Raw genomic sequence first — 24,275 nt, 5'->3', positions numbered from 1 at the left:
ATTGGCCATTCAGATTTACCTTTTGTGAATTGTCTGTATGTAGCCTTTGCCCATTTTGTGCCTGGGTTTTTTGTCTTTTTCTAATTTTTTGTGGGAGATCTTTATGTATTCTGAATATAAATAATTTTTACATGGCTTGTAAATGTCTTCTCCAAATCTGTGGTATATCTTTTCCTTCATGTGTTGTTGTATCTGAGTTTTTAATTTAATTTAATTTAATATTTTTCTGAGCTTTTAATTTTAAAGTTGTCAAATTTATTAATTTTTTCTTGGTTTGTACTTTTTGTTTAGGAATTATTTTTAAGAAATTTTCCCAAACCCAAGTTCTTTAAGATATCTTCCTGTCTTCTACATTTCTATTATTTTTGACTGTGACATGATATGGGGATAATTTTTTACAAATTAATAATAAAATGCCTCAAGATTAGATATTGAACAGTGATTTTTTTCCCCTCCTGATTTGTAATAACACTTCCAAGAAATGACATGTGTCCATATATCTGAGAATCCGCTTCTTGAGTTTCTGCTGTGCTCCTTTGATCTATTTCTGTCTCTACTAAAATCTCAAGGGCAAGTCACTATGGTTGTATAAAAACCATGCTATAGGGCAGCCCCGGTGGCTCAGTGGTTTAGCGCCGCCTGCAGCCCAGGGTGTGATCCTGGAGACCCGGGATGGAGTCCCACATCAGGCTCCTGGCATGGAATCTGCTTCTCCCTCTGCTTGTGTCTCTGCCTCTCTCTCTCTCTGTGTTTCTCATGAATAAATAAATAAATAAATCTTAAAAAAAACAACATGCTATACAGAAGGATAATTTTTCCAGTGATGCCACTTTGGAGAAATATAAATATTTATAATATAAATAAATAAAATAAATATTTATTTATATTTATAAATATAAATATATTTATAAAATATATAATTTTATATAATATATAAAATATATAATTATTTATATTTATAAATATAAATAAATATAATATTCAAGTGTATTGATAGTTATTATTAAATTAAGATACATTTGGTAGAAAATGTATGACCCATAGAACAGACCAAACACCTCGGTATTCCCTCCAGTTTCCTAATTTATGTATTGTAAAGAGGAATTTAGACTCTTGGCTATAAGATCTCTTTCTCTAAATTCAAGCTTTGCAAAGAGTTCATAGCATGCTTGAAGGTCACTGCTGATGAACAACTTGGAATCAGGCTATTAATATTCACGGAACATGCCTATGCTAAGTGACATGATTGTAAAATATTCTGGAAGCCAACCTTGTAGTACTTTCTGGTAGTGTTAAGTGTTTCCAATAAAACCCTATTAAAGATGGGAGATTAGTATCACTAGTAACAACTTTATATATTTCATCTGGCTATAATTTTATCAAGAATGAATCTAATGTTCATAAACCTTTCTGTCTTTGAGAATTGATCACATTTACTTTGTTTAATTTCTTCCTTTTTTGCTAGTTACTTAGAAGCTTTACACCTATTTTGGATAAATTTAAGGATAGTTACAAATATATTTCACCAAGAATTTCAACAATTAAGCAGTTTCTACTGTCTTCCCCTTGAGAAAGCTGAACATTTAAGTATACATTACACTTACCTTCTTCTCATTTCCTAGAATTTGTTGATGTAATCTGGAATTTTGGATTCAGATCATTATATTTTTCATTATGCATCTTCTTAGAAAGCCATTTCTTAACATTGACGATAATTATTTGCATAATTCCCAAATTTATTTTAAATTTTATACCTTCTTCTTCCTTAAGTTTTTTATTCTGATTTGGATGGCTCACATCCTTGAATGAAAATTTAAAACAAGATTTCTAGCAATGTTACCTAACCATACAGCCTATGCACATGGGTTGTAGGAAATTTGTGAATCCCCTTTCCATGTAGACTCTATTGATATGGAGATTTGGACAAGATTGGGATTCTTCCCACAGTGATTTTCCCATCCCCTTCTCATTTCCACTTCATCTTCTGAATGAGAGGATTTTCCTGGGAATGCAGAGACAGATAATATATTTTGTGTTCTAGTTGGCTTCCCCTCTGCCTGTAATATACAGTGATTAGCCTTGCTTCCTTACTACATTTTTTTTTCTTAGCTGCTGTATTTCCTGAAGAATTTCCTCAAAATGTCATGGTTTTGGTGTGACTCAGTTTCCCTCAGAGGTAGTTAGGGTCATTCATCTACTCAGGAGATGCCTTAAGGCATTGTCAAACTGAATTGTGGGTGTTAGATTTGGATAAACCTAGCAGTAGTGCTTAATAAATATTTGTAGAATAAATAATGCATGAGTTTCAATTAAAGTAGAGGCAGAAAGCTATACTGTCCTGGGTTTTCCTACACTGAGAAAATGCTGGCTCATGAGAAATGCCTCAATTCATCTTTGCCACTTACTTCTCTTGATAGATTTCTGAGAAAAAATGATTAATATTTCCTGATTAATTTTATTATGATTCTATTTCCAAAAGTTGCATTATTTTTTATTGAAATAAATTTTATTTAGTAAAATGTTACTAATCCATGTAGGTAACTTTTAATAAGAATCGATAGGCACGTGTGACTACTCAAATATTTAAAAAATACCCATAAAGTGCTTTTAGCTACTAAATTTAATGACAAACATTTGTGAAGTTCTCTTTGAAAGCATTAATATTTAATGTGTAGCATGGAATTTCTGGACATGCACATTCTCTTTCCAACTGGAGCTTTTGAGGCAGTGCAAAGCTCTCTTTCAAATATAGTGCCATTGCGCTTAATTGAAGGCTATTGGAGAATACAATGGGTCTTAAAGTGGTATTTGTATAATTAGTTCTAAATGCATCTTGTTGATTGTGTGAAAGATTCAAAGGGAAAAGAACAAGGCTTCAGCTATGGTATTAAAGTGAATGCCAGCAGAATATTTTTGAACTCTCTTTCTGAGCCTATTCTCTGTTCTCAGAGATTATGTGAACAATATTCTTTTCTCCTAAGCAGATCAGAATAAAATGAATGGAGGGACTAGTCCAAGAAAATGATTCTGGGGAATGCTCATAGTAATGACATCTGGAATCAGGAGGACTTTTCTACTAGAAATCTAGATGGCTCGAAAATATAGTGCTTTATCTCTTAAGTACACTTGAGTGTGGAGGCTATTAATGCATGATTAGAGGAATGTCTTCTGGAAGCTGCTATTACCTATCTAATCATTGTTTTAACAAATACAGTGGTGATATAATCGTAGGATTTATACCATTTTGTACTTGCCCTGACAAGTTTGAGTTTTATCAACAGTTATACGAATTGATATTTTTTCTTTTTTCTTTGTCCTAACTCTTGCTCAAATTTTAAATGACAAGAATGATTAATCATTGACAGGAATGAGTGTCTAAAGTCTCTGTGGTGCAACACGAGGTTACAGGTGCAAACTCAGATTTGACAACCTCTGTGTGGTCATCCTTGTTAGAATTCTGAAGAATTCTCCAGACATATGTACAACTTCTTACTCTCTATACATCTGACTCTGAACCCCTCCTGGCCATTTACCTTACTTTCCTTTCTCAGATCAATGTGAATTTTGTTGCATTGTTTTTCTCTTTTACCTTAAGGTTTAGATTTAGTGCAGTTGAAAAAAGACTTGCTCCTATTTCACTTTTGTGAAGATCTTAATGAGACTCCCAAGCTTAATTTTAATTTTTAGAGAAGGAGGTAAGGTAAAGTACAGAAAAAAAAAAAAAAAAAAAAGCCAGAGAGGCATCCTTAATTCCCCAGAAAGAACTGTCTTGACTCTCTGTTTCGCTTCATCTGGTTCTATTCAGATCCCATTTGAAATCTAAAAGGGAGTGGGAAATACCTCTGTGTCCTATTTATCACACCACACGATTAATCCACACGTATAATCCACACGATTGCAAGGGAGAAAGGGGAGAGTCGTAGAGAGAACACCATGTAAGGGAGAATTCTGAGAGGAACAGAGTTCTAGAAAGTGTTTGCCCTCATCCCTTCCCACTGAATCTTTCTTTATGACCTAGCATAAAAGTTCATATATATGTTTAAGACTCCATTTTGCCTGAGACTTGTCTGTCTGAGCTTCTGCTCCTGGGGAGAAATGTGGAGGATGGGAGAGAGGGAGTTCAGTGTTGACCCTTTGAAAGTTAGTTTTATTGTTGTTTCAATGGTCCAGGCTGAGTAATTGAGTATGTAATGCAGAACACGTATCAAGTATATCATCTGTAATTTAATTGTAATGGACACCCAACAATGAGATTGTTCTTTCTTTCTTTTTCTTTTTTTAAGTAGGCTCCACACCCAGTGTGGAACCCAGTGCACGGCTTAAACTAAGACCTGAGATGAGATGAGGTTAAGATGAACACTTGACCAACTGAACCATCCAGGAGCCCCTGTAATTTAATTCTAAATACTTTAAAACATCAGCAATATTATATATATGTATATGGTTTAATGCAGTATATACCCAAGGAGCAGGGTCACATCAATGGTTCTTTGGTGTTTGAAAACTCTCTTCTGGAGTCTGTACTCCAGAGACAATAAGTATTTCAAATGTTGCTCTCTCAACCTACATTAGGGAGTTCATTACCTAGCATGAGGGAAGTTAGAAATGCTTTTTTAATGGTTAATTGAGTGGTGTTAAAGATATATGGATTGGCTAGAAATATAGAACAGGCACTTCTACAGGATTTAGAAGTATGGAGAAATCAAAAATAACCTTTGAAAAGTGTTCTAGTCCCAGGACTCATTTGTTTCTGATCCCTACAACTTAACCAGGAATTCAGTTGACTTCCCTGGACCAGAAAGCTGATGATCCTGCCATTAATGCACCACCATATCTGCCTTGGGACGCCGTTTTGTGCAAAGTGCTCATTCCAGGGCCTGACGAACAATGAGCTGGACTTCACAGAGCTTCCCAGAACAGGCTGTATGCCTGGATAGATGCTGTTGTGACTGCAGGTCAGTTGATGTTTGTACAAATGACAGAACTCTTGTCTTTAGATTTCCTTTTCTGGGTGATATGCCAACATGGCAGCCAGATTACAAGGAGATATGGATTTTACTGTTGGAGGCTACTAGCATCTGCCAAAAGGATAGAATGACAGTGAGGATCAAATTGGCATCGGTCACTTTGCAATACCAGGAAAGTATTGATAAAAATAAGGCCTAACAAACATTGACTCTTCTTGATGGGCTGGTTTTATAGTTTATTTTCCAAACTGAGACACTTTTGATAGTGAAAAGGATGTGATTAATAATTAAGCCAGAAACAATAGGGATATATCAGGACACTCCCAAGATGTGTGGCCATCCAAGTTCTTGAGACCCTGTACACCTGCCATTGTGCTAAGTCCTAAGGACAAAAAGTGATTATGTTTGCCTTTATTGGTGACAGGGGTTGGTGAGAGTCCTGGGTGAAGCAGACCAGCAGAGTGTAATTCCACTGTGTTCCCCTCCAAAATTCCCATTTTCTCTACTAGATATTTTTATATCTAAATAGAAGAACTAGAAGCACTATTTTCCTGGGGCCTGCCCTATTTTCATCCCAATGAAGTCTTTATTAATCTTTGTTCCAATTCATTTAAAGATTTTAACTTCATTAATAAATGGCAACTAGATTTAGAATCTAGGATTCCTAAAACAAATCCATTTCTTCAGTAATTAAAAATGAGAAGATAGTTTCTTAGTAAATAAAGTTATTTTTCTAATTTTCTTTTTTATTGAGATGCAACCTATATAAAGTAAAAAGTGAATTTTTATTACCACTTACATCAAGACATAGAAAACTCTCCGCATCTCGGAAGGTCACCTTATGCCTTCTTGGGACGCCATTTTGATGATTTTCAGGTGAAGTTAATATTCAAATTATCCTCTTTGTGGTCAAATATTATATTTGGTCTCAAACCCTTTGAATCCAAAGGCTCAGGAAACTGCTCTAGCAGCAGGGATTGATTGGCAATTTTTTTGCTAGGACTCCAAGGAAAGTAGGAAAGGAGTAGCAAGGTAAGGAAGGTAGGGAAGCAAAGTGCAAGAGAATAGGTTAAGCATAGAAACACTGCCCAGCTTTTCTTCCTCCTCCCTCCTTCCAGAAGTGATAAACAAATGGTTGCATCTTTAACACCCTGCTGTCAAAAAAAAAAAAAAAAAAAGGTATAATTTATTGAGTACTCACTAGGAACCTGGGAGCCATGTGTCATGCTAGATGCTTTTTGTACTTTATGTATGTTATCCTGTGGAACGCTCACAACCACTCTGTGCAGAGAAGAAGAGAACAAAAATGCAGAGAAGGCTCATGGCCTTCATTTTACCCTTAGGAGAATCTGAAGTCCCAGAGATGTTAAGGAATTGGCCCCAAGTCACACAACTTCTAAGCACAGGAGCCAGGATTCAAGTCTTTTCTGCCAGAAACATAAATGCTATTCCAATGCAAACGTTTCATCTATAAAATAAAAGATGGACTTATCATTGGTGAAATATCATGACTGGTGTGGATTTTCTCCGGACAACACTCATTTGAGGTTTACAGCTAGTTGGGCAGGTACGGAAAGGGGAGGATAAAGCCAATAGCATTTGGCACTGCCTTCTTTACTCCTTAATCATTTGCCTATATGTTGTTTATAATTTTTGTTGGTAATATATGAACTAGCAAAGGAGCTGTTGTTTCATGTAACTATAGCTATGGGAGAAGAGTGCTAGTGATGCCAGAGCAATGCCGTCGGCAAGTTATTGTTGTTATAGAATTTCTTTTGCTGTTAGGGATTCCAAGAGCTATCTACACAGAGAAGTACAAAGAGAGAGCTGATCCAATTAGCTGGAGATATAACTAAATATTTATGTGAACCATATGAAACTGCAGTTTTGTAGGTCAAAAAACAGTAGAATATCAGCAAGATTTTGATGCAACTATTACTGCAGTGGAAGAAAATTTGTGGTTTGAATACTAGCTCCCTTCAAAGATGAAATTAAGTACTATTCCTTAACTCTACATCTTAGGCTGTCTCAAGAAACAGAGTCTATTGGCCCCGTTTTTAATCCTCATTTTGAAAACCACCCTTTTGACTCTAAAAAAATCACCTCATGTACTCTCTTAGGAGGACTTCATTACTTTATTTTTGAGGGGAGGTGATTTTAAGCATGTCAAGACAAGGAGACGGTCTCTGTGGTGTTATGGAACAGCTGTACAACTGGAGTGCTGGACACTGGGTTTGCAGGATGGTTATGGCATGTGGTGCTTCTACTTGAGGAAACTTCCCTCAGTGATAAGGCAGTATGGGCTTCACCAGTGAGACAGTGCCAGGCCTTAAAATGGGAGCAAAGGGACTTGGGGACTAAAATAAAACTAAACCAAATGGTGGAAACATGCTCAACTCCTTAATTTATCTGATTAGAGCCAACAGGCGCCACAGTGTAGAACATTTGCTCCCAAATGCCATTAAGGAGCAGTGAACTATTTCTAGGCTTGGCTCCAGATTGATGAGGGATGAACTAACAGTGGATTTGGTTTCAGCCTGGAGTCACTGAGAAATGGTGACAGACTGCAGTGACTGCAAAAGTCTGTAGGCATCAAGTGTTCCCAAGAACACATACTGCCTGGAAGAGATTTGCCCACCCCTAAGAAATATTCCTCTGACCCCATCCCAGCCCAACCCCAACTCTTGCCTTATATTTATCTGCTTTATTCTTTTAATACAGACACATGGTTGCTAGACGTAAGAGTTTTGAGTGGAGCTTGTTAATGTGTACGAGGCTGGCCTAATACAGTAGTTAAACATTGCCTACTAAAATTGCAATATGTTACTGTAGAAGTTACGAAACAAGGCAAAACTGTCTTTTGCTGTTCTGGGAAAAACAGTTACCAGTAAGAAAAAAAAAAAATAGAAGACTTTGTTTTAGAGCAGTGTATAGAAATCCCACTAACGCTCCACCGACCTGCCCCCAAATCAGTAGGCCTATGCCTGTCCCTCGCCTCTCCCCCGCCATCAATCTGCTGCTAGCTGTGTGTCCTTGAATTACTTAACCTCTTTGGGACTGACTGTTCACTCATTTACAAAAGGTTTGAAGACCTCTTGGGGTTTTGAAAGTGCTAACAGGTAAACGCTACGAGTGTAAATGAAAAAGTAGCTTTAAAAAGATTAAAAGTGAGAGAACTATTACATAAAAATCTTCCCAACTCTGTTGTTAGGTGACTGATCAATATTATTAATTCTGTTTTACAGAAGTAGATATGATTTTTCTAATCATTTAACTGAAATGCTTATTGAGCGCCTGTGATAGGTACAAAAGTGGATCCAGGTTTGTTGGTACTGAATCTTACATGATTTGGGAGACCCTTTTTACAAAAAGGCAATCACAAATACAACCTCAGATGCAAAAGTGAGTATTTATTTGGAAAGAAAAGCAATCATAACAAGGTAACTGAGGCTTACTGACTTAAGTTCCTTTCTCTTGAACGGCCTTTAGCCAATTTACCAGAATTGCCTACGTAGAAATGTGTCTGATTGAAACCTAGCTTCATTTCCTCACCTAGATAGAATATTCTACAGCTTCCAGCAGCTTCTAGTGCTCAGTGGAGCCCATGCAAGTGAACATCCCCAAAGTATAAGCTTCATGAAGCTTTAGGGTAAATCTGCTTCTAAGTTCTCTAGGTTCTTTAGGAAATCAAGACACATAAGGCAGGGTTCCCATCCTCAAGAAACTTACTGTGGATCATAGCCCTTAGAATTCTCCCAAAAAAGAGCTGCCTGGTAGGGTTCATTTACTTGGAAAATTCCACAGGCCAGCAAAAGGATTCAAGCAATGACAGTTAACTTTATTTAAAATTTGATTTTGAAATAAGTTTAGATTTCCAGAAAGATAACAAAAATAAAATGTAGAGTGGCCACATATCCCTCACCTATCTTCCCTTCATGTTAACACCTTACAGTGTATAATTATTGACACCAGGACATTCTTATAATACTATTAATTAAATTATGGATTTCCTGTAGATTTGACCAGTTTGTCTCCACTGGCATATTCTGTTTTAGGATCTACTTCGGGACACCACGTTGTGCTGAGTTGTCCCATCTCCTTAGTCCCTCTTACTTGTGACAATCCTTTAGTATCTTTCCTAACCTTGACACCTCTGAAGAGTCTGCTCAGGTACTTCGTAGGATGTTCCTCAATATGTTTAGTTGTCTGATGTTTTCTCGTGACTAGATTGAGGTTATGTACTTTTTGCAAGAGTACCACACAAGTGATGTGTTCCTGGGCCATGATCCAAACTATTATTTATTTTCTTGCTAATAATTGTTTCTTGCTAAATTGTTTTCTTGCTAATCGTATCAGCTGTTGGGAGCTCTTAGATTGTCTCTTGTGTCATTTCCACATTCACTCCTCCTTCTAGGAAGTATTTCTTTACTTCGTGGCACCAAAAGATGTTCCAGACTCATCTTAAAATTCTTCTTCTCCAGCCCTGGAATCAATCACTTCTGCAAGAATTCCAATATTGGGTCTTTTTGATTAGTGTGTTCTTCTCTTTGTCCTTAAAATCTTGGGTCTTGGACAGGTTCTCTCCTAAAACAACTCAAATACGTGCATGGTCCATCACTAACAGTGGGACTCTACTTCCCTTTTAAGTTGCACTTGTAAAAGAGCCCAGCAGGTGAGTTCTGGCCACACAATCACAGGCCAGGTGCACTACAAGGACTTCCAAGCAACCTTTTCAAGGCAGTTACTAAAGAAATAGGTCATCGTTGACATTTTCCTCTCCTCACCCACGTCCACCTGGCCCCCACCTGTCAATCATCGCAAGGCTATCTCCTCTGTTCCTCTTCACTGTCACCTCTTGGGTTCTGATCTTTCCCGGGCTTCCTGGGACATTGTACAGCCTGCGAATGGCCTTCCTGCCCCTAGCCTTTTCTTTCTTCCAGTTCATCTTCTATGGGAATAAGTAAGTAATCCTTCCATTTGCAAATCTAGCCTTGTGATTTACTCTGCTGACGATAGAAGAGATTGCTTTTTTCTCATATGATTTGGTGGTTTTTTGGAACCTATCATTAGTGATATGCCTCCCTAATGTTGACAGTAGTGATTCTCAAGCTTTATTGTAAATCAGAATTGGCTGGAGGGCTTGTTAAAACACAGATGAGTAGGTTCCACCCTCAGATTTCAGAGTCAGTAGGTCTGAGATGGGGTCTGAGAATGTACATTTCCAACAAGCTCCCAAGCGATGCTGATGATGCTGGTTCAGATAACACCGGCCAACAAGGTAAAGTCCAAACTGCTTAACAAGAAACCTAAGACCCTGTCAGTTATGTCTTTGTGCTTATCCTCCACTCCTCTCCTCAAACATCCCTTCGCTTTTCACAATTTTGTATGAACCCCGAATGTACTAATTAATCCCCAACTGGTCTTCCCATTCCTCCTCGTCACCCACTTTTTTGTACATGTTGCAGGCAACTGTCCTGGCATCCCTTCTGCAGCCTTCATTTTCCTCCAGCCTCAGAAAGAATGTCTCTCTTCTGTGGTCCAGTACTAAGTGGTAGCACTGACCATGAGAACTACAACTTGGTAGGGATTTCATTGTTTACTCATTTGATTCGCCCAGGAATTTATGAATCAAATTTTACTCATCTTTGGCTCCTCAGCACCCAGCCCCTATGTCATTGGCATCAGATGGGCACTGGATAATTGTTGTTGAATGAAACATGACCCTTTCAAGGAAGGCACTGTGCTCTTTACACTAAGGAGGGTAATAAAGAGTTTATGAGAATGCTTTAAGACTTATTACTGTTACAGTACAGGAGAAAAGGATATTTTAAGTAAGAGAGTACAGTAAGATACAGAATTAGGCAAATGAGTTGGGGCTCTGATGAGTTCTTTAAACCAGGTAATTATAATCGGTGTCCTCTCAGAGGTCTGGGATGGGCCTATGTGGTCTGGAAACGTGGCCTGAAGTGAAGTAGAGATTTGGCAATTCTGTGATGGAGAAGGGTAGTTTAGCCCTCATATCTGCCAGGCTGTTAATTAGCTAACTAAGGAATTGCCAGTCCCCCTTTGTATTCTGTTTTTGCTGTCAATGCTTGCCAGCCGCGAGGGACGCCCCCCGCCCCCCGCCCTTAGTCCTAATGGCATTGTAGGTATCTGCTTAACCATAAAACCAGAGTTGAACCAGAGCTGGAACCAGAGTTTCAGAACCCAGCAGCTGTGAAAATAGATTCAGTGATCTACAAACATGGATGAAAAACAATCACATATTAATTTTGACCAGGTTTTAACTGAAATTAAACATTTCCCTCAGTTATTAATGTAGATAATGAACACAGTTGTGTTTGCACCACCTGAGACTTTATCATTGCTGGGAATCACTCATATTTTTATCACATGCTAGCAGTAATTTCTATTCATCATTACTCCAAATTAATAATACATACATTTTATTAGATGTGCTAATAAAGAAGCACATGTACTCTATCATATTTAAAGCTACCTCGGCATCTAGATTTCAATAGTTTATTCCCTTTGTGTTATTACACATTAAAACATTATTTAAATACTGAAAACAAGAATTCTAGGTATTTTATATGTTGAAAACACTCTTCTGAGAAGGGATCCATCACTTGCCCAGATTGTTAAACGGATCCATGACACCAGAAGGTTAAGCATCCTCATTGTAGAAGGCAACGTTTAATTTTGTTCACATTTATTTTGTAGCATAAATTTGGCAGGAGAATTTTTAAAAAGTAGAACAAAAAATGCAAGTTCACTCTGGGCGCTCGAGTTTCCATTTAAAGAGTTCATAAAACGATAGAGCAGTTGATGAGTTCTAGCAGGACATTTTCTCCTATTATTGTGTACAAATTGCAAGTGAAACATTCTTTGGTGTCTTGGGCTGCATGCTCACAGTGCAGTAATAGTTAAATTAATTTCTAGTGTGTCTCATTATAGATCTATGCAATAGTCTCTTTCAATTTTAAATTGAGCTTCAGGGAAGATTAAATACTTAGGTATTCCAGTTTGTATAAAATTTCTAGAGCCATACAAATTAAACTTCCTCTGTCTAAATGACCCTAATCATTCTAATTTAACTAGATGGAGCCTATTTCCTTTTGACAGAGCTTGTCATGTTGAATCTTATCCATGGAGATGAACAGCGTGCCAAATGGGTAATAAGTATTCCAGATGTTGCCTTGCCACTTTCCAGCAAAGTTATTAATAAAAGTCAGTTGCTTCTTGTCTTTTTTTATCCTCTAATGTTGCTGAGAATATAAACTTCCTTTCTCCCCATTAAGATATGGTAATTTAAAAAGTACAGTAAATGGGCTGCCTCAGAGGAAAGTGATTTTATAAAAGTAGCTATCTGTCGTGAATTGTACCCTGGGGACTCGGGGTGGTGTGAGGCCTGCTGGGACTGTGGATGGGAGCAGTAAAGAGGATATGAAAAAGACTGAGGTTGAGATCGTGTGTGTGTGTGTGTGTGTGTGTGTGTGTGTGTGTGTTGCTGGAGGGGACTGAGCTCCAAAGAGCCATTTCATTTACTTTTGCCTGGGAATAAGCCAATAAAAGGGAAGGAGCTACTCGGTTAGCAAGGACCTGCCCTGGCTGGAGCCTGGCAGGATGCTAAAGGCCTCTCAATCCACCTCTATCCACATCTCCCTCCCTGCCTTAGCCCCGGGGCAGTGTGAGAACCTCAAATCTGTGACTTCTGAGGGGCAAATTCAGGAATCTGTCCTCAAGGCAATCAGAGGAAGGTGTGGTTACTGTAGAGAAGGGCGAGTCAGGGGCCAAAGGACATAGGGCTTGATTCTAGGACACCGTGTTAGGTAGATACATCCTTTACAGTTTATCAGAAAGATCTGACATCTCCAAGGTATAAAGAAATTAGACATTCAGAATTAGGAAAAGCCTAATGATACTAATAGTAATTATAATATTTCCAGTGTGATGGCTTCATCAGTCTCTTTAAACACTGCGGGTTTGGTGAATTTGAAGTGAATTTTCCTTCAATAACACACACACACACACACACACACACACACACACACACACACGCAGCACTTTGGGCTCCCTTTTACTTTGCCTCTTGAACTTTTAAATGTAAAGCCTTGGAAAGGCCATGTTATTTCTTAAGTATAAAAGAATCGTTTAATATTACTCTCTGGAAAGAAGTTCAAATAGTTTGTGCAATGCAATAGTTGGTCTTCAGAAAACAGGCTCGACCAGCATCATAATCCATGTTTGATAATCTCATGTATACAGCCTTGCACTCCTTTCATCTCTCACGATTTTGGCTTTAGTTAGCAATAACCTGATATCCAGTTAAAAATACTTGGAATTTTGAAGTAGAAGAAATTTACTACTAAGGCCACGTTTGTTTTTGAAGTCAATACTTGCAGCGTCTCCAATATGCTTGAGCTGTTGTAAGGAGTTTTTGATGCAGACGCCATCTCTTAAATGTCAACAGAGAGATGCCGCTCCGGCTGCAAGTATTTTCCCTCTCATCATCTCTATTAATTTTTCAAGTTCGTTAACAATTGAAATTATTAAACTGAGTTCTACTGACATCTGCTGGACAAAACCTGTTTTTCATTGTTATCAACTCGTTGCTATTTTTACTAATCAGTAACATTCAGGTTTACTAACTAAATGGTTACTATTTTTTTTTTTTAAAGATTTTATTTATTTATTCATGAGAGACAGAGAGAGAGAGAGAAGCAGAGACACAGGCAGAAGCAGGCTCCATGCAGGGAGCCGGACGTGGGACTCGATCCCGGGTCTCCAGGATCCCGCCCTGGGCTGAAGGCGGCGCTAAACCCCTGAGCCACCCGGGCTGCCCTAGATGGTTACTATTAATTCAACCAACCAAGCAAAGCTGTAATTAACATATAAAATAGAAATAAGTGAAACATAAGATCATTAATCAGCTGTAATAAATCGAAGTAAAGGTCCATTTACTAAGTCCATTCTAAGTCCATTTCTTTAGCTGGACAAACCATATTTAAGTTGTGTTTGTTTGTTTGTTTGTTTATTTATTTATTTATTTATTTATTTATAAATTTATTTTTCAGTTGTGTTTAACACACATTTTCTCAGTGCTGTGTACGCAGCACGCTATATATACACGGTGGGTCCAGAACTTGAAAGAAGTGGGGGGAGGTCTGGTGAGGGAAGACATATATCTAAACAGATTATTTCAGAAAATATTTTATCCACATGCCTCCTCTCTTAGCAACAAGATGATTGCACTGTACCTATTGTTCCCAGAACATCTTTATGGCAGTAATAAAACCAGAATAGCATCATTTTGTCCATTAGGCAATACATAGTGCCTTGGACCTAGGAATATTTCATGGGCCTACAAAAATGTGTGTGTGTGCTAAAATACAACATGAAAACAGCAGATTGAAAACTCAAAATTGTAAATTAAATGTCTGTAAAACATGTAATGTTAACCTATTTTTAAACTTAATGGTTCTCAAACTTGACTGTGATCAGAAATCCTGGAGGCTATTAAGTTAAGGCAGATGGCTGAGTCCCCTCACTAGAGGTCCTGACGTAATAGGTCTTGGTTGGACCCTGGAATGTGCATTTCCAACAGGTTTCAGGTAACACTACTTAATCCTGCTTGTCTGGAGATTGCATTATGAGAACCAACAATCTGAGAATGTTATTTACCTTTTTTGGCTTAACCATCCAGGTAACACCATTGACTGAATTAGGATATTCAACTGAAGGGGCAACTTGAAGGAGTGAGAGGTAAAAAGATGATAAATTTGGCCTTTTCAAGGAAACAGGAAAAGGCCATCAAAGCCTACAGAGACTCTTTTAATATATTTAAAAACAAAATTGAATGCAACTCAACTTTAATTGGGCAGGTGAGAACTTGTAAGACATAAACATTTTCTGTAGTAAGTGGTAGAAAATGCACTGGTGATGTGAGTTATCTAAACTTGGATCAGTGCCTAGCGTAGAACGCCCAGGAAACCCCCAGAAAGTTTGTAAGAACAGGGGTATATGACCATGCTCACTCGCACCAGCTTTTCAGTTTAGGAGTTGAGAACTAATGTGTGTTTCTGATTTCTAATGAAGTTCCCAAGCTTCCTGGATCAGCCCTCTTCTTGAAGTGTCCCTGGATAAATGGCCCTTGCGGCACTATAGACCCATATCATTTTATGAAATTCTCATTTAGGAAACATGGCAAATGACAGATGATGGCAAATAAAGGCAAATGATGCCTCTAGTGTATATTTACTACTCAGAACACACTCAGGAAAAGAAACGTGGAAACAGGAATGTGAAGATCTGCTTTTGAATTTCAAACACCTTCAGAAAGTTGGCTGGCTAATATATAGATTATATATTATAAATTTATAAATTCTTATAAATTCTTTATAAATTCTTATAAATCCTTATAAATTCTCAACAAAGGGCAGAGGAGTCTCATTTTCCTCATTCAAGCCTTGATTCCAGATGATTGAAATTAATTCTTTAGTATAGATGTCTTCCATATGATTCTCATATTACCAGAAGCCTATGACTCTCTTTGGATTGAAAAGACACCACATCTTTGGCAATTTTCCCAGTAAAATTATAAACACATATTTGTTCCAAGTCTGCTTCTTTCACTTGCTACAATAACCAGCACAGGAAATTAATCACCTCCAGACCTTATTGCCTGGACATTATGTGGAATCGTGTCACACAGGAAATCAGACTCCAGTCATTCCAGTTCCTTCATGCTCTTGGACTAGTGCTTCTGCTCTTTGACTGGCACACATTAATCAGTTCTTTCCACTCATCGGCCAACTCTTGAGCCTCCTTACTTCTTCTCTACTGAGTCCGGATTCCATGCTGGATGGTCTGGGTCCGTGGACAGCAAGCAGTAGGATACTGTCTCAGAGCTTGTTAAAACTGTAGAACCTCAGGCCCCATCAGATGGGCATTTTGAAATCATTTTAAAAAGATCCCCAGGTGATCTACATGCATATGTGGTTAAAATGTCCTGACCTCGATTTTTTTTTTTTTTAAACAAGTTTCCTTGACTCTCCTATATTTCTATCTTCTCTCCAATACTCACTGAAAGCCAGTCTTGGTGAGATTGCTCATCATGTTGAAATTACTGCTTTATATTTATCTCCAGATTTTTAGCATCCTGTAAATATTACTTCATTCTGAACCCTTTCTTTAATGTAAATATTTTTCTGTCTTCTTCACTTGAGTCAAGACTTCCTTCTGCTGTTTGTTGTTCACTATCTATGTAGTGTTGGGGGTTCTTCACAGGCTGCATCTCTGAAAAGACCTTATTAACCTTAACGCTCAGATTCTTTGAAATGGTTTTTTCCTAAGTGTACAATTCAGTTTTCTGAGACTCATCCTATATATAACTTTGACTTAGATTTTTAATGTCTAGTTTCCTCTGCTGACAGAACTGGAATCCTCTTCTAGACAGAAGCATTGACCTATTGGTAGGTAATTCTACAAGCCTTAGTAGAACTTGACCAATAAAAAGCTGAGAAGGCCACCTCTTCCTCCTCTAGAGAACCACATAGTCTTACTGAAATGGGGAGCCATACACATCGGTACTGGCATATTTCTACCTGTGTGACGTGGTTTGTTACCTATGCAGGTCTGTTCAGATCACCCGATGTAATCGCCATCTATCACTCAATATATTCTTAAAAACTCCATAGCTCATTCTAGCCTTACTTATTTAAAAATACCCAGGCCTATATTGAAACCTGAGGGTTGCCGCTTCAAGGGTCAGTATACTCTGTCAGTTAGATCTTACTTGTTTTATGGGAAAGACCAGAGTTGTTCAGCATCACAGCCATGTTTGTTGCCCCTAAGTGGAGCTTCTGGGCTTTGTACTGATGAAGATTTTCATAAATGTTTTCTCATGATGGTAGATTCTTTGCAAATAAATTGACTTCCAGATTTGAAAAAAAAAAAAAAACAAAAAACACTCTCTTGTGAGCGGTATCATCTTATCTTCCTAATCCTAGCTAGACACTGTGCCTAGCATGTGCTATTAGTATAATTGAAGTTCTGCAGATTAATTGCTATAGAGGTAATGAAACTAGGTACTAAGGGACTCATGACTAATGAACTACCATTTTGAAAATTTTTGCATTTTAACTGGATCCTGGAAGGAAATGGATTTAACCTAAATCATCAATAAATGTGCTGGGAGTTTTTGAGAAGTCAGCCAACTGAATGAAAGTAATTTTGGGGGCAAGTGACTTTATGTGCTCAAATTTCCCTCTTCACCCATCATCTGGGTGATTCAAAGGAAAGAGCTCTGAGTGCTTCTGGACTGGCTTTTAAAAGTGTCTTCCGGGGAATCCCTGGGTGGCTCAGCGGTTTGGCGCCTGCCTTGGCCCAGGGCGCGATCCTGGAATCCCGGGATTGAGTCCCACGTCGGGCTCCCGGCATGGAGCCTGCTTCTCCCTCCTCCTGTGTCTCTGCCTCTCTCTCGCTCTCTCTCTCTATCATAAATAAATAAATAAATCTTTAAAAAAAAATATATAAAAGTGTCTTCCTCCCAGTGGGATTATAAAAACTCCAATATCTCCAGATATAGCCAGACACATGGTTCACACAGAAGACCGAGGCATTCTTGAAATTTGTGGAACAAGGAAGAGAAAGTTGGGGGTGAACAGGAATATTCAAATATATTGCCTTGTAATTGCTTGTCTCATCACTGGTCTTCCTCACCAGACTGAGTCACCGGATGTCTAGCCTATGCACACAGAACACCCCTGCCAGGCACCTTGCAGGTAAACATACCCATTTAATGAATTTGGGGGATAAAACGGTGTTAAAGCATTGCTCATGGGAGGTGTAAATGAAATGGCATGTTGGCAACATATCAGCAGCACTGCCATTTGGATTATACCAGCAAGGGGCTGCCCATGTTAATCCCTAAATGCTGAATCCTGAGATCAATATTAACCTTCAAGTTTCACAGAGAGCCGCATCAGTACTTTTGGGGCTACAGATGCCTTTCTTAATGTCCCAGCTCCATCAGAGAAAGAAACTAGACAACTGTGACACTACTTTATAAACTGATTTATCAGGAGTCCTGCCTTCCCCTGCATAATGACTGCATGCCTCACAAATGCTTTCTCTAACACTTGTTTGTAGAGTGACATAACATTGGCTGCAGATTTAATGTCACCATGGCTGTCATTTGCATGTGCATCAGAAACGAACGTGGTGTTGAAATGGGAAAATTAAACTGGGGGACTATGAGCAGTGGTCCTGCTAAGATCCATCTCTCTATCCTCATTATTATTTCACCTGTTGGTTTATTGTTTGCTTTCTCCCATCACTCACGAAATCGTCAAGTCCCTGAGGATGCACAAGCCCAGGACTCCTGGAAAATAGTGTTTCAATAGTTTACATAATGGGACCAGTGAAGCCAGTATGTTCTCCATTGTGAAAAAGCCAATGTTCTCTTGCTTTGTTAATTGACCCTCAGCTTTAGAAGGAAAAGGGTGACTTCAGAGGGGAATGGAATAAGAAAGCAAATGGTCAGGGGACTGACTTGTAGGTTTTTCTGTTTCAGTGATGCTTATAGAGAATACATGAAATTTTTAATGACACTGAATCCATAGTGGGAATGATCTAGAGAAAAAGAAATGACATACAAAATATTCTTATTCTATTCAGAGGATAGGAGGAGGGAGACAAAGTTCTTTTCTAATGCAAAGTTAGGAAAAAATAAATCAAACTACTGTGGGTAAGTCACAGGAGATGAATTAGTTCTTCAAGTTTTGTTTGTTCATGTGCTTACCATTGTGGTGCAATTTAATGTGCTTATTGTTCTTCTCCCATTCGGAGGATGAGCCAGGGAGTGGTAAACGGGAGAACAGTGCGGGCTGGCCTTATGCAGCACAATGTCATCTTGTGGAGAGTTAGGGGTAATGCTCCTAATGCACCACTCTGGAGTCTCTGAGTGGCCTCTGTGAGGCACTGTCCTCTTCCTGCATCTCAAGATGTGATTATCACCATCTATCCTTTCATTCATTCATTCAAAGGAGTGAGATAAACATAAACCGTGCATTTATCCTTACTATTATGAGTCATTCAAACACTAGGGTAGGGGTATGAAGGACATTTTAATCATATGTACCAGAGGACAAAATCTAATTCAGGGATGAAAAGGAGTATTTTAGAATTTGGCAAATCTCTGTTGTGCACACTACACACCTGTGGCATGAAAATAGTGGTACAAAGTCCTGCCAGGTGATTCAACCTTTTCAACCTCTGAATATATATTTTCTAATTAGGCCTCATTTAATCTCTTCCTCTATTCAAAGTTCCTTTCAGAATTGGTCAGGAGGGAAATCAATTTCTAGAATGAGGCCTTTGGTTATTAACCACAGGGTGGGTTCTCGTATGTATGAGATGGTTTAACACATTGCTCTGCTTGGATCCTAGTAGATTCCTCCTAATTCCATAATAATTATATTTAAAAATATTTCCCTCTAAATCCATTTTCAAACACTACTGCAAATCTTGTTTGACAAAACAATGAACAAAAAGTTAGGAACAAACTGTAGGGAATATGTGTATAGAGAAAAAGCCCTCATTTACCATATAAGGAAAAGATTTCTTAAGTTTAAACCAAAGCAAACGGAAAGCACATGACACGTTAGTCCTAATAAAATTTTATTGAGAACCAGTATATGAAATTCTTTACAGAACACAGAAATACTTATGATCCCAACCTTTCCCAGAGAATGGCAATATATCATTAGGGTGGGTTCCCTGAATATCCCACACACTCTGCTTTATACCTACAGGAGAGAAACAGTTCTACAGCTCAGCAATAGACAAATGGGATGCTCTGACCTATTTAGAAGAAGCAGAAGTAGAATCGGGATTCAGTATGAGTAAGAAAGGACTGCAGATGAGTTCTAGTAGCCAAAGGAGTAGATGAATAAATGTTCACTCTTCACATTCTGTATTTCGAATCAGCTAGTAGAAGGCAGGGCACCATAAGATCAGATACAAATTAACCCAAGGACATGTCTCTCAATTAGTTCTGTAGGGAAGTGGCAATAAGAAGACAGTGGTCTTGGATCCACTTTTACCTAAAACTCTTCCTACCATGAAGGCTTTTGATGCCAAATAATCAGAACTGACATCAAAGATGAAAAGGTAACCAATGACTCTAAGGATGAAAGACCAACAACTCAGAGGAAGCCAAAGCCCAATGGGATACATGGAAATGGCTGCGATAACTAACGTTCACATATTTTACATGATGAAAAGTTAACCACTGAAATTTCTCCTTACCACAGGAACAGAAACACATGGTGGGATAAATGAACACTGCTCAACACGCTTTGAAGGTTTTACTCCCTACTCTTTGCATGGAGAGACAAATACTGTGGATTTTTTGGGGAAGCAACTTTTGGGAAGGCATTTTTTTAATCAAAAAAAGGTAAAAAAGAAGAAGAAATCTGAGAAATATCTGAGGGAAAATGACATAATAGAAATAGAACTACAGTGCTGCCTTTTCCTTTTAAAATGAAGAAGCTGGTATAAAAGTTTCTTAGTTTCCACCACGGTGTTAGGGTACTGGTCTTCGTTTTACAGCTTTTGCTTGAGTTTAAAATCTTATCAAATTTTCTTACTTCTTAGCCATAAATAAAACAACGGCATGAAGAGAAAATCCTGACAGTTAAACAAATTCTAAAAAGCTAAAGAAAAAAAAATGAAACTTGATTTGTGTTTGTATTGATGAATTCCTTAACGGATGACAGTAGTTAAAATGCAATCTAAATATTAATAAGAATCTTATTCAAAATGTTCTTCTCCCTGCCCTGAAGTTTTCCCAGGGTTAAATTAATCAAGGCGTTTGGAGATGAACTGTGATTAAGGTTCCTCTGGCTAAGAGAAAGTGTGTTTTGCTCTCTTTCCCTTGGTTAGTAATTACAGTAGCTGGAAGTATAGGCACAGTATAGTGAGATATCTAACTATACTAAATGGGTTTTGTTCTTTCGAGTTGGACACCCAGCCAAAGGCAAATTAGCTTTACTATGAATGCCAACATTGCTCATCAGAAACGAGCAACTCATTTGCTAACCAGGAGCACTGGAGAAAGGCACAGCTAACCAGCAGCACTTCAGACCACAGAGGGGATAAGGTTTTCCCAACTAGCATGAGGAATAAGCTAATTCTAGGAATTAAGCAGTGGGCTATATTTTTACTCCTTCTGTCAGTAGCCTTTAAAGGGTCAGACAATTTCCAATATAAGATATTTTGGTGCTGAATGTGAAGTAACAGAGGACTTCTAGCCATAGGAACCAACATATACCCACAGATTTGGTTCAAAGTTAAAAATAGCATGCTTTTGTGACGGAGAAAGCCATGAAATAGGCACATTTAAAGTTTTTCGACCCTGTTTTTTTAAAGCTGCAAAATATTCTAAAATCACTTGAAACATACAGAAAAGATGAAATAAGCCTGGGAAAGGCAGCGAAGGAAGGAGGAGAAGGAAAAGCTGATGAGTTGGAAAATTTATACAGAATGTGAAGCACCAGAGGTCCTTCATCTACCATATGGATACATGACCTCAGGGGCTCAGAAATTGATGAATGTTAAGCTTAGGATACGCAAAGAGGATCAAGCTGTTCTAAACATTTTCATTGGATAATACCTCCTAAATAACAGCATTTCTATGAAAAGCTTAGTGTTTTTGTTCATGTTATTGGCTACATAGCACTCCTCGACCCTTTTTAAAGAGATGCAGCATACTACTATTTAGTGAAAAGACAAACATCCCGATAGATTGAAAGGAAGGAAAATATCTTATGGCTTGTAACAAACAGCGAGCGCTAAAGCATAGTCATTGCCAAGGAAGTAGAACACAAGTCAAAGTTTAGGAGGTCAGTTGGACAGGGTGGACTCAAATCCTGTCACAACATATTCACATACAGAAAATTTGTTTCTTGATCTTATACTAATACCAAAGAACAAACACATTTAAATAAATAGTTCAAAAATACACTTGCTTATTTTAGAAAAGCAATAAGCTTTTTGTTAGCTTATCTTGAATTAACCTTCAAATCAGAAATTTCAAAATCACATTGCATTTTAGAACTTTTTGATAACAATGTTGATTTCTAGAGACTGGATGCTGTACTACCAAGCAGCAGCAAATCTGAAAGTATCTTTCTCTCTAGTTAAACCTGCAATGTGAATTTGAAAAATGATAGTTAGGTCCTTAAACCAGTTTGCAAATCTTGCAACTTCTGTCTCAGAAGCATACACTTAATATTTTTGTCCCCCTTCATAATCAACCACCTAAAGAAAAACAAAGTCATAAAACTGTCTGCCCTAGTGGAGGAAAAATAGTATAAAGGGTAATATCCACCAATAACCATATATTTATCTTTATCTACATTTAGTTTCCTTTAAACATGTTTTAGAACAGCAACAGATGGTTATAAAGCTTTAAATAAGAGTAAGATTTCCTCCAAGTTCTGAAAATATATAGATACCTATGCCCTCAAAACACTGTACATATCACTCATCCTTCCTTTAGGAAGAAACTGAGGTTAAAGTTAAAAGATTTCCTTGGATATTTTTAAGTAAATGTAAATGACAAACAAAAGAAGCTAAAGACTCTATGTTTCCTTGAAAAGCAATGAAAGCACTTAGTCCAGTTTGATATACAGAAAGGGTCATGCAGTGAGTTGCAGGGGGTAGGCTTTCCTTTTATAGTTCAAACGCAGGGAATCTGGCTTTTGTGGGCACTAGGAGGTCAGCCAGGAAATAGATTGTTCCAGCCATTCCTGAAGGAAGAAAGAGGAAGAAGTTATTACACCAAATGACTCTGTTCTATGCAGTGGCTGCATTCTGTATCATCAACATTAAGACCCTAATGGCAAGGGCTTCAATGAAATGGGCATCTGCCTAGAATTATAAATGTTGCAGGTCAGTACCAGAGGAGATCACTAGTAAGGTACTCAGTCCCTTCATCCGGGTGGAAGACAGGAAGGAGTGTTGAGCCAGAGAAGTTCAAGGCACAGCCCTGCCATTTTATCACAGGTCAGCTCCTTCACATGGCACCACGGGCCACTTACCTGTCTGAGCTTCAGTGTTCTCACTGTGACATGAGGAGATATGCCTGTATGTTTTTGGAGATGATTTATGATGGCATCTGCAAAATGCCAAGCGTGTGCATGACTCCATAGATGGCAGTCACCATTATGACTACTAGTCTTAGGTCTGAGAGAGTCCATGTACAATCTGATTTTTAATACTGAGTTTTCATATTAGGATGTAAGAAGTAGTTCAAGGAATGACTATAAAATTAATTCGCTGATAAAGCTCAAATTCAAATACATTAATCGCCAAGCAGAGAAGGAGATGCTGACATTATAAAGCAACTAAGTAACGTGTGGAAAATACCTTCGAAGAGGGAGAAAGGGGTGTCCGGTGTTCTGCAACCGTGTTCTCCGTAATCTAAACACCACTCAGCAAACTGAAAATGAGACAAGGTTAAATTACTGTAGTGACTTCTTCCAGAGACCCCCAAAAGTTGATAAAGATTATCCATAAGAATTACTCTGAAAAGTCAAAAACTATCTTCAAGGCAGAAAAAACGGGTTGATACAGAGACAGGTGGTCTGAAAGAGCGTATGAGGCATGGGAGGGAGGAATTTTATGAGCTATGAACCTCTATCTCCGAGGTTATCAGAAAACTACTTTCTTCTCTCCCCCCATAAATGCTATTGAGTAGAACTGGGTCCTTTTATAAGTGAATTCAACTGAATGGCTTTTGAAGGTTTTTTTCCTTAAGTAACTGGGTTTGTTCTACAGACTCATGGTTTAATGGATAAATGAATTAAATCAGATTAACCAGAGCCCCCTTCTAAATCTCCTGGAGGCAGGTGTTTTCCTTGTGACAGTTCTGGCGCCTACCTTACAGGCCCGATACAGGTACTTCATGTCCTGTGTGAGGTTGTACAGTGTCAGGAAGGCGTAGGCATTCCCCGCAGTGCCATGGCACAGCCCGTACCCCTTCCTCAGCAATCCGTACCGCCAGATCACATCAGCACACTGATGGGCGTCATTGAGATAATGTTCTCCTCTGAATGCCTGTAGAGGCAAGGCAAAGTCTTACTAGAAGGGATAGAAAAGAAACTTCTATTGACGTTTCTTCTTAATGGGAAAGGCGGAGGGGAGTGGGAGGTGAGATGGAGATTTTCTTTCTTGGCAAGAAAAAGGGTAAAGGGATTTAGAGCCAGAGAAATGTGTCTCATTGGTGGGGGACAAATTACA

At 38.3% G+C, this 24,275-nt stretch overlaps 2 protein-coding genes across 5 annotated transcripts in view; one reads left to right on the top strand and one right to left on the bottom strand.

Annotated features, from left to right (window-relative positions):
• CPS1 (carbamoyl-phosphate synthase 1) overlaps window positions 1-24,275 on the top strand; it is a 354,529-nt gene that overhangs the window by 116,009 nt on the left and 214,245 nt on the right. The gene's annotated exons all lie outside the window — the stretch shown is intronic.
• Window positions 19,633-24,275, bottom strand: part of LANCL1 (LanC like glutathione S-transferase 1) — a 36,781-nt gene continuing 32,138 nt past the window's right edge. For both annotated transcript variants that reach the window (XM_077885472.1, XM_077885471.1), the window contains exons 7-9: window positions 23,916-24,092; window positions 23,403-23,475; window positions 19,633-22,783 (exon numbers count right to left, since the gene is read on the bottom strand). In XM_077885472.1, the coding sequence (XP_077741598.1) occupies window positions 22,707-22,783; window positions 23,403-23,475; window positions 23,916-24,092 (327 nt within the window). In that variant the 3' untranslated portion in view covers window positions 19,633-22,706. The remainder of the gene's footprint in view (window positions 22,784-23,402; window positions 23,476-23,915; window positions 24,093-24,275) is intronic.

The sequence above is a fragment of the Canis aureus genome, chromosome 36 (genome assembly GCF_053574225.1).
Source record: "Canis aureus isolate CA01 chromosome 36, VMU_Caureus_v.1.0, whole genome shotgun sequence".
Taxonomy (NCBI): Eukaryota; Metazoa; Chordata; class Mammalia; order Carnivora; family Canidae; genus Canis; species Canis aureus.
This window is presented reverse-complemented; position numbering and strand designations above follow the sequence as displayed.